This window comes from Anguilla rostrata, chromosome 9 (assembly GCF_018555375.3).
Source record: "Anguilla rostrata isolate EN2019 chromosome 9, ASM1855537v3, whole genome shotgun sequence".
Lineage (NCBI taxonomy): Eukaryota > Metazoa > Chordata > Actinopteri > Anguilliformes > Anguillidae > Anguilla > Anguilla rostrata.
The window spans coordinates 51,704,832-51,716,206 of NC_057941.1; the positions used below are offsets into that span (position 1 = coordinate 51,704,832).

Genomic DNA, 11,375 nt, shown 5'->3' on the forward strand with positions numbered 1-11,375 from the left:
AATTATTATTATTGTTGTTTTTCCTCTTACCGAAGTACACTATGGATTTCGACAAACTGGCGACGTTGTGGATTCTGTGTCTGTGCCTCGCGGGGAAGTGTCTCGCGGACAAGCCGGGTCAAGTGCACGCGGACCAGCAGCATGTTGATGAAGGCCTGTCAGGTAAGGAATAATAACGGTTTGACAGTATGAATTCTTGCGGTTAAGGTGCAACATCACCAAGGGATATTGCCACGAATAAGATTCAGAAATAATCCCCCCTCCTGTTATTTTCTACAAATTGTTTTAAGATATAATTTGTATCACTAATGACGTAGTGGTGTGCTTAAGCACTTTGAATGGGACGAGGTAGTCTATTTCAAAGATGGGGGGATTGAAAAATAAAATCACATAATCACCAAAGCCTATAACTGTCAAATGCTTCAGCATGACAACCCTGTGATCCCCTGGCCTCATTTAACACTCATTTAAACACTTTAGGAGTTGCTGTAATGTTTTTAGAGTGTATGTAACACCAGCAATTGTTCTGTGTGCATTTGTGGCAAGCACTGGAACAATCTGGAGTCCCTGATTACACACCTCCATAGAGGGCACAGAGGGTTGTCCTCTTATATAAATTTACTGATATATCACTGTGTATATCTTGAAAAGATGCACCAAGTACCCAGATCACTCTAACAAGGGCGTCTATTAAATGCGTTCAGTGCTCAAACCACCGCTGTCCCTTAGATTTAACCACCACAGGTACAATTTAAACTCTCCAAACACCCACTTTCGAATGATCCATAACATTAACCACACATTATAAATATCTAAGCTTAACGGGAACCAGAATGGAGCAGGCTAACAGACTGTCCTGGAATATGCGCCTGGTAAAAAATACCTTTAATTTAAGAGTATCCTTTAAGCCTTTTAGTTAATTCTGTTATTTTATTTGTGGAACACCAAGTTGTGTCTGTGTGTGTGTGTGTGTGTGTGTGTGCGTGCAGTGAGTGTGTGTGTGTGTGTGTGTATGTGTGTGCAGTGAGCGTGTGTGTGTGTGTATCTGTGTGTGTGTGTGTGTGTGTGTGTGTATGTATGTATGTGCCTACATGTGTATGTATGTGTATCTCTCTCGATATATGTGTGTATGTATGTGCCTACACCTGTGTGTGTGTGCGTCTGTGTGTGTCTGTGCTTTCTATTGCAACTGTGGTCATAGAAACTTAAAATGCACATTGATTTGTGTGGGTAAGAACAGAGGTTTGTGCCTTCCTGTTCATCGCGTGGTGACACAGACAGACGGGGGCCATTTTCTGAACCCATAACTATACGCAGGAGGGCTTTTTTCTCTTAGGTGTGCAGCCACAGTGCTTCTCTATGTAGGCCATGGAAGACTGGTCGGCTCGTCTGCGTGGTTCAAACAATGGGCTGCGGAAAAGACACTGAGCTGTTTCCCAGAGCAGGCCCGAGTGTGTGTGTGTGTAGTGAGTGTGTGTGTGTGTGTGTGTGTGTGTGTGTGTGTGTGCTTATATCTCTATGTATCTGTCTGTGTGTCTATGTGCCTAAATATGTGTGTGTGTGTGTGTTTATGTATGTGCGTATGTGTATCTCTCTACATGTGTGTGTATGTATGTGCCTACACTTGTGTGTGTGTGTGTGTGCGCGCGCGCGTTTGTGTGTAGTGAAACATCAGCTTACTCAGATGATATTTATAACAGTGGTTTTAGAGAACTCTCCCCCGGCTCTCATACACAGTCCTAAACTCTTCCAAATGACTGTGCTTCAGCACCTGGGCGTTCGGGAGCTACGCGGCCGTCCAGATTTGAGTTTGAGGAAGCTTAACGGTTGTCCGACGACTTTGGGGAGGAGGGCCATCTAGCTTCATAACGGCCTGCCGTTCAGACAGCTGCGACCCTTTATAAGCACGGCTGGAGAGGCAGCTGGACAGTGACCAGATATGACCTTTTGTTTTGAGGTGTGGACGTCAGCTGCCATTTGAGGTTAAATAACCCTTCAAGCCGACTGTGACATTCCTGCAGATTTCTGAAAGTTTGACTCGTTTTGAGAAACGCCTCTTTTCAACAATGTTCGGGACGAAAGGTTTCTTTTGTACGGTTGCAGGTTTTCGTTATTAACTGGACGCTTCCTTGAAAGTTGGCGGAGGGCCACACTTGGGTTTAAAAATACTGCCCGGCATGTGTGGAGTTAAAGTGTTTGGAGTGCGTGTACGCATTTGACCCAGGTCTGCTGGTTCAGGGGCAGTTCTGTTCTGGGGGAAGGGGACGGGCTGTGGCCTTGGCGGGGGGGGGGGGAGGGGGGCTCTGGCCAACAGCTTGGCCTCAGGAACCCCCACCTCTTCCCCCCTCAGCCAGATTTGCCGGGTTTATGTAAATTCATTATGTTCACATTATTTGTTAAGTGCTTTTTTATGAATGCACAAAGCGCCTCACTGATGTCTTTAAAGACACAGTATGGGTTTCTTGTGCTCAGTTGTTTAGCAGCTCTGCTTTTGTCTGGACATGGAGAACTGCAAGTCGTGAATAAAGCCACTGTATCGAGTGCATCTGTAGGATCAGTGATGTCATGCATCCTGGAGCCCCTGAGGGTTTCCTCTGGCTCTGGTTGCTCTCCATGCTCAGGCCCATCTCTTTGCTCAGGCCATCTCTATGCCCAGGCCATGTCCATACCCAGGCCATGTCCATGCTCAGGCCATCTCCATACCCAGGCCATCTCCATGCTCAGGCCCTCTCCATACCCAGGCCATCTCCATGCTCAGGCCCTCTCCATACCCAGGCCACCTCCATGCTCAGGCCCTCTCCATGTGCAGGCCAGCTCCATGCTCAGGCCCTCTCCATGCCCAGGCCATCTCCATGCTCAGGTCTTTTTCTGTGTCTCATTTGCATTGCCATTTGTACATGGTCTCCCCAGCGAGCGTGATTCAAATCCAGATTTGTTTCCGTGTGCAGCAGGGCTGCACGACAAGGGCCGATCTGTTTGGGGATTTCCTGCCAGCCTTCGCTCGATTACTCGACGGGCCCCAGTCATTTATTTGAGCTGACGCTTTCGAGCCAGAGGCCGCAGCAGCCGACTGTCTGCAGCTCACTAACGTATGAAAGTCACGGGTCTGGCGAGGATGGAGTCAGCGAGTCCTGGTGCAGCGTCTGGGTGCTGATGGTGGTCTTTTCTGTGTGGAGGTTTTAAAGCAGTTTCCCAAGAGACGCGAATCCCTGTTACGCCGGCGGTGCTGCAACACGGCCTTCCTCTGAGGGCGGAAAGCTTCGAACGAATGTTTCCCAACGCCGTGTTCTGAAAGTCTCTCGCCCTTTCTCCCCCCACTGATTCCAGGCGTGCGTACAGCGAGGCAGACGGTAGCTAAAGCTCGCTCGCGTTAGCCAAATCCGCACCCTCCTCCTTGTTTTCCTCCCGTGTCCGTCCGGGCTAACTAGGCGTCCTCTGCGATCGAAATAGTAACTTTTCAGTTGGAAACCGCTACGGCGGTAACTGTCGCGAGGGAACACGGTTCTGCGCGAGAGGTCCCCCGAACGCGAGCGTCGTTCGTCCAATCAGAGAGCGGCGCCGGGGTTTCGCCCCGCCCCCCCGCGGGGTAATTGTGTTATCGCTGCGGAGAGGGGCTGAAGCGGCCGGCTAATCCATCCTCAGACAGCTGCCCCCCCCGCCCCCCCGACTGTGGTCCACTGAGCCTGAGGCCTGCGGCAGCTCCGGCTCTCCAATGCAGGGAAATAAGCTCATCACAGGTTCCCATTTATGGAAATCCCCTCTTTTCGTGCGTGTGTGTGTGTGTGTGTGTGAGTGAGCTGGGTGCTGCGATAGAGCTCAGCTCTGGGAGCACTGACTGGTTTAATGCGCTGCAGAACTGTTCCAGTCCTCACAAACCACAAACACTCACAAACACACACACACACACAGATGCACACACACACACACACACACACGATGCACACACAACACACACACACACACACACACAGGACACAAACACAACACACACATACACACGCACACACAGATGCACACACACACACACACACACACACAGACACATGTATGTACTATCATACAGCACACATACACACACACACTTATAAACACACACACACACACTCACACACTGTAAGTCACAGTCACTCACTCACACACACACACACACACAGGTACACATGTATGTACTGACATACAGCACACCCACACACACACACACAGATGTAAAAATAGAAGCTAGATTTGACTCACCTAGCGACTGTGTATTTGCGGTGCTGACGGATGGGGGTGGGGGGGCGGTGGGGGGTGGGGGTTGGGGGTTGGAGGGGGGGGCGCTGTCCGGCGCCCCGCGCTAACGCTAACAGCCTCTGACCGCATCGTTGCGCTCCGGCGAATCTCTCACCTGCTCGCCCGCTCGCCCGCGTCCGTTTCCTCTCTCTCTCTGTTTCCGTCTATTTTAGGTTATCTTTGTCTTTCTGCTTCTTCCTGTCGTTCTTTTTTTTTCTCCCTCCCTGTCACTCACACTCACTCACTCTCTCACATTCAGATCTTCTCCTTGTCAAATTCTGACTGAAAAGGAAAGCAAGTGATGTTGTTTATATGCTAGTACTGTGTAAACGATAAACCTTAAAAGTTGATGAGGAGCCTTGTTATTCTTTTACTCTGATGAATCTTCTCCTTCCCAAATTCTGCCTCAAGAAAAATTTAATAATTAGGACACTAGATATTTTTTTCTCACAAAGTTATTCATGCATCAGTGCAGAGGAAATGTATATACTGCTAATTGCATCTCATAGGATTGGAATGTGTTCATTCAGACAGGGAATAAGGGATGACTTTGGAGGACTTGCAGTGCAAAATTTCTAATTTTGAGTAGCACACTTAAGCCAGGATATTGCTTGTTTACTGGACATTCAGCAACATTTGTGGTTTTTTACGCAAACATAACCATATTATTAGAACCCTAAATAAAGTTACCGGGACGATATGACATTGACGTCAATGAAACAAAAATGGTGAAAACCATGAGAAGGACGTAAGGCACTGACACAATTTGTAAATGTTTGTCGTGACTACGTTTGAGCTGTTGTCCTCGGAGGCCTTTAAAGTAAATATTTGTTTAAGAGTTTGGCAAAGCAGGGTAAGGGTGACTGCTTGTAAATTTGCCTTTTATATTTCAGCAGAGATGCTTGTCCTGACCGACTTGCACGGCATTCATTCTGTACTTACAGTCACCTTTTACAACTGAAGAATTTACTGAAGAGATTGAGTACCTGTGTTCAAGAGCATATCTGTGGGTGTTTGAGTTTTTTGCTGGGTTTTGGTAAACTTTGGGAGCTGTGTCAGACTTTTAGAGACTGTGCTGAGTTTTGGAAAACTTTTGAGGGCTGTGTCAGACTCTTCGAGACTGTGCTGAGTTTTGGTAAACTTTGGGAGCTGTGTCAGACTCTTAGAGACTGTGCTGAGTTTTGGTAAACTTTGGGAGCTGTGTCAGACTCTTAGAGATTTTTGCTGGGACTTTGTGCTGAATCACCTTGCTCTTTCCCGCCCTTGCACGGGTCTAGGTGTTGGACAGGACTGTAAATATTTGGGTGGAGCTGGATAGGTCTCCTATTCTTCCCCAATATCAGATTTCAGCCTTGTTATGACTGTAAGGGAACAGCAGTCAGACGAGGAAGAGATGGACTCACACCTACTGAACAAACGGACAGGACCCAGAGTACAGACTCGCTCTCTCTCTCTCTCTCTCTGTCTCTGTCTCTGTCTCTGTCTCTGTCTCTGTCTCTGTCTCTGTCTCTGTCTCTGTCGTTGTCTCTGTCTCTCTCTCTCTCTCTGTCTCTGTCTCTCCGTATTACAACTGCTTTATCGGCACGATAAATAAATAAATCTTACATTGTCAAAGCTGAGCTGCATTAAGAGACACAGCGCAGTTAGGAAGGAGGATATCCGTTCTGAACTAATTTATTCAATAAAATAGCAGTAATTAAATAATAGTGCAGTGGAAAGGGAATAAATATGAATTCCGGGTTCTTGTAGTTAGTCACCGTGCCTCAGCTTGTGGCATGAAGTACATCTGGATGCTACTCTCTATGTACTTTATCCCTCATTCTCCCCTTCCTGCTCTCCCTCTCTTTCCCTCTCTCTCATTCTGTCTCGTTCTTGTGGTCATTCTCCATCTCCCTATCGGACTTTCACAGAGCTCCCCTGTCGTCACAGCAACATCGTCCCACCACACTGCTGTCACAGCTGTGATGTCATAGCTGTGATGTCACAATGGCGTGCATTGTAGCTTGCCTGTCGTCTGCACCATAGCACTGCACAGTGTGTAGGTTTTTTTTAATGAAGTTCGAGCCCGGGCCTGGAGTCAGTTATAGTGATGGATGCATGGGCTCACCCATCCGATGGGCTGTGTTACAGAGTTACTGCTGAGCCGTGCATCCTGTAGGGTGTAAAACAACGCCTCTCTCTCTCTCTCTCTCTCTCTCTCTCTCTCTCTCTCTCTTGCTCTCTCTCTCTCTCTCTCTCTCTCTCTCTTGCTCTCTGTCTCGCTCTCTCGCTCTCTCTCTCTCTCTCTCTCTCTCTCTCGCTCTCTTGGGCATTTGTTTGTTTGGGTTTCTGTGTGGCCTTTTTTGGTGGAAAGATAACGGGCACCCCTGTGACCTGCGGGGTTTTTGTGCTCTTCGTGCCGGGCTGTTTCTGAGATGCTCGCGCTGCTGATAATCGGACCGTCTAAATTAGGGTGGGAATCAAACATGTTCAGCCCCATGTTGGGTATTTTAAAAAAAGATTTATCGTAAAAAAATAAAACAAATAAAAATATAAACAGAAGAACACGGTCACATCTGTATAGCCAATGCGGCAAAGCAGACGTTTATGAAGGATGGCGAGCAGATTTTCCGAGTCGCAGCTGCAGTTCAGTTTGCGGAAGCGGAATATTTATTGGCGTACATTTTAGCAGTAATGCGCGATCTGAGAGCTGGGCTCGTCTGCCGTGTCGCTGTATTTCACCCGCAGGCCGACGTCTCGCGTCTGTGGGAGAGCTCAGGCCATTTTGGGAGGGTAGATCAGCTCAGGGGCGAAGCGTAATACTGTAAATATGGCTGAACAGGGAGCGGCTTTGTGCCTGTGTGTCTGTGTGTCTGTGTGTCTGTGTGTCTGTGTGCCTATGAGGTGTGTGTGTCTCCTGTAGCAGGGGAGTGTGTTTCAGAGGACTACTGAAGGCCTGGCTCCTCTGTCCCCTGCTGTGTGTGTGTGTGTGTGTGTGTGTGTGTGTGTGTGTGTGTGCGCGGTCATGTGTTGTTCTTTGCTGTTGATAAAAGGACATTTATTTAGTCACCACCTCAAACTGTTGCATACACACACCCCCCCAGCCACACCCCTCCTCATCATGCCTCTGCCCCTACTTTTCACCCCCTCCCCCAATTCAGATTGGCCATCATTAGTGGACAATCTAAAAATACCCCTGCATCTGTGCTCCAGCCCCTAGCCTCATCCCTGATCCCCACGCTTCCTGTGAAAAGCACAAACCTTCTCCCGAGCTCCCATATGTGACCCACCACCCCCCCCCCACCCCCTTCAAAAACCAGACAGCTGCCCAGAGCCCCTGCCTATAAATAGTCAGAAGCGGGTTTTTCGCTAGTCCGCTGGGCTATATTTAAGCGCATTTGGTGCCTGGTGCCCTGAACCAGAGGATGTGAATGTCTCAGAGGCTTTCAGGCTCTTTAGCCCAGCTGGGGGTCAGGCGGGAGAGGGGTGTGTCCTTACAGTCACCAGTCCCCCTTGACCTTTGACCTGCGAGGGCAGTAGTCACCGGCTGATGAAAGCCAGGAAGTGTTTACATTTGAGGAAATTAGCGGACACATCCTGACGGTGACAGTCATTTCATTATTGCTTTACGGTCCATTTATGCAGCTGGGTATTTACAAAACCAGTTCAGGTTAAGCACCCTTGCTAATGCCTCTCTTCGGAATCAAACCTGCAACCTCAGTTGCAAACCCAGTATCCTCGCAGTTAAACTGCACTGGCACCCTACCGTGCATAGATCAAAGCAATTGGCCCCATTAGTCGCTGGTTAGCAGTGTATCGACACAGAATCATTGGAAGAGACTGGCATTGTTCTGGATTTTCTAAACTAGGACCTACTCAGTACAATGTGTGCGTGCTTGTATCCATGTGAGTGTGTATGCGCATGCATGTGTGCACGCATGTGTGTACACCTACTACCCTTGTATGTGTGATTCACTGTGATTCACTCCTTCCCTCCCTCTTTCTCCCCCTCCCTCCCTCCCTCCATCCCTCCTCTGCCTCCCCCCCCCTTCAGAGCTGTGTCGGTTCGAGGAGGCGCTCTGCCAGGACGAGAACGCCATGCTCAGCTTCGAGGCCCTCCGCAGCATCCACATGCAGATGGACGACGATGCCAACGGCAACGTGGACGTGTCCGAAACCGACGTGGTGAGGGCGCGGTCGCCGCCTCGCAACCGTACGCATCACAGAGTCACGTGACCTTGTTGCTAGTTTGACAGTTACGCGCACGCTTATTTGAATAAGTAACAATAGCTGGGGTCGTCTTTAAACACTGGCTCCTGCCAGCAACAGCTATCAAACGGCTAAAAGAACAGTTATGGATGCGAGGCTGTGACAGCAGGGTGTTAAACTGACAGTTTAATCAGTTGAATCAGTCGGTCAGATCAGGTTTCCGCTACCTAAATATGAGTCCCTCGTTTGGAACCTGGTGCCTCTGTTCGGCTCTGATTGACCAATCACAGGGCATGTGTCTGGGTTCAGAGCAAGCTGTGCGCCAGTGAGAGCCGTCGGGGTTGGAATACGCAGTCCCAGGTGCAGAGTATGTGAAACTGTGATCCCTGGCAGAGCCAAAATGGCTTCCATTCACTTCCCCTGCACGAATTTGATGAGAGTTGGAGGAGGCGGGAGTGTCGGGGTGCGAAGGGCTGAAGCTGTCTCTGGAGCGGCAGAGTTCCCGGGGAGGGAGACTAAAGTTGGGCAGCCGCCATTTTGACACAATACCCCCCACCCCCCCCACCCCCTTTAGGCCTCACTGGTCTGCTGAGCCGGGCTCAAGGGGGGGGGGGTCCTAAAAACCGAAAATCCTCCGCGGCCTGTCAGATCTGTTTACAGTGCGCTGCAGCGGCCAAACGGTCTAATCTCTCCTAGCTGTCTCCGTTCGCCGTGGCGGCCGCCCCGCTCTGCATGATGGGAACGTTCACCTTGAGTCCAGCCAATGGGGGCGAGGGGTTCGCCCGCTGTTGCCGTGCGGTTTTGGGAGAAACTCGATTAATCTCAGGTTACTGTCGCCGGTCATCAGAGGCCCCTCTCTCAAGGTTATGGTGAAGGTCATTGTGTGTGTGTGTGTGTGTGTGTGTGTGTGTGCGTGCGTAACATGCACACAGAAACAGCTCCTAATGCACGGTAGAGAACTCATTTGGAACAGCAGATGTTTATTACCCATTGATGGGTTACCCATGAAAACAGGAAGTGTTTACCCACAAATACGTGATTAGAATGCTCATAACTGAACATTCTAATGATGATGTCACAATCACTACTGGTAGTTGAAAGCAGTGGAGTTCTAGAACACTGACTTAGAGTAAAAATGAAAAGAAAAAAAAAACATTCCAGAAAACGTCAAGTGGTTAAATAATCTCCCTTTGAGACCCAGTTTACCGTGGCTGAGAATGATGCAAGCTGTGTGTTATTGAGGAAGAGGAAGAGGAAGAGGAGGTGGGCCGGTAGCGGGTGTTTGGCTGCGCTGGTAGCGTCGGCGCTAATTTCCTTTTCTGCGTGCGTGTTGTGTCAGCTGGTGCTCCTCTTCCTCCTTCTGGAAACAGGAAGTGAGTTTTGGGATTTTGCCAGTTCCTTTTGGCTGTCCTTCTGAGGCTTGGGGCCAGGGTCCTGTCCCCCGAGTTTAGGCAGTGTCACCACAGAGCACAGACAGGGAGAGAGAGGGGTGGGGGGGCCGCAGGGAGGGGGAGAGAGAGAGAAAGAGAGAGAGAGAGCTGTGAGTTCCTGTGGGGGTGTGAGTGTGAGGAATCGGAGCCAGGTTGCCTCCTCTGTGGGAACAGCAGGGGCTGAGCTGACAGTGTGAAAACACTGCATCAGTGTTACACACACTCACACACACACACCTCCATGTTGCCCTCTCCCTCAGATGTGATGAATGTATTAGTCGAGCTGTCACGCGGTCATGCAGTCGCGCATGCACGCAGTCACGCATGCAGTCGCGCATGCACGCAGTCACGCAGTCGGGCATGCACGCAGTCACGCAGTCGCGCATGCACGCAGTCACGCATGCAGTCACGCATGCACGCAGTCGCGCAGTCACGCATTCAGTCGCGCATGCACGTGGTCGTGCAGTCACGCAGTCGCACACGCATGTAGTCGCGCATGCATTTCCCAGCATGTGCTGCACATCTGCTTTATGATCTGGCAGAGGCTGGAAAAAGCGGGCGGGGTTTCCTGGCAGCGTTCTGTCTGCTCTCATTGGCCGGTGTCACCAGGTCGTCATGGGAACGGCCGTTTGTCGGCGGACGCGGACGAAGTGCGGCTGACGCGGGAGAGGAGGAGGGAGGAGAGGGGGATGGAAACGTGACGGAGGAGGAGAAGGAGAAAGCGGAGGACGGGAGAGAGGAGGGCTGACGCGCGGTGGTTTCCATGGCAAACGGGGTTCCATGGGAACGCTGGCATCGGCCTTTACTCTGAGCCAGCTGTGACATCATCACAGGAAGCCACGTTGTTTATTTGTGTCACTTGAGCCGTGCTTTTCTCAGAAGAAGAGTTTTAGAAGCATGCGATGTGCAGCTGGCTTTAATGGCTGCTCTGTAGGGATGAACCCGAGGTAGACTGGGAGGTTGGGGTGAGCCTTAACGTCTGCACACAGTTAAATGCTATTGTCACTTTTTTTGTGGTTTGGTAAGTTGGGTGATCACATCAAACTCGCCAAAAGGAATTCTGAAGGAAAAAAAATTGTTGATTGAATCTAGACCAAAATTAAGGACAAATGTTGATCACATTCCAGCTCAAATTATCGACAAACGTTGATTGAATTCCGGCCTAAATTATGGACAAATGTTGATTGAATTCAGGTCATGTATAACTCGGATCTGCATGGTACAGTTAGCGCTCCAAACGCAGTGCATTCGCCCCTCAGTACTGGAAACTGCCCCCCCCCCCACCCCACCCCCACCCCCTCGATGACAGCTCTAATGAGGCCGGAGTATTTCAGGCCCTGATGCATGTTATCAGATTTAAATCTGCGCATATATACACCTCCACGACTGAGCAACCACGCGTATTAGACCCCCCACCACCACCGCCACCCCCGCCTTCCTGTCTGAGAGGGGGCGTGGCTTTCTCTGTTCCTCCTCCCTGCCATTGGA

The 11,375-nt window shown here is 50.0% G+C and overlaps 1 protein-coding gene across 2 annotated transcripts in view; it reads left to right on the plus strand.

Annotated features, from left to right (window-relative positions):
• stim1b (stromal interaction molecule 1b) overlaps positions 1-11,375 on the plus strand; it is a 34,089-nt gene that overhangs the window by 1,489 nt on the left and 21,225 nt on the right. For both annotated transcript variants that reach the window (XM_064352788.1, XM_064352789.1), the window contains exons 2-3: positions 36-162; positions 8,303-8,433. In XM_064352788.1, the coding sequence (XP_064208858.1) occupies positions 42-162; positions 8,303-8,433 (252 nt within the window). In that variant the 5' untranslated portion in view covers positions 36-41. The remainder of the gene's footprint in view (positions 1-35; positions 163-8,302; positions 8,434-11,375) is intronic.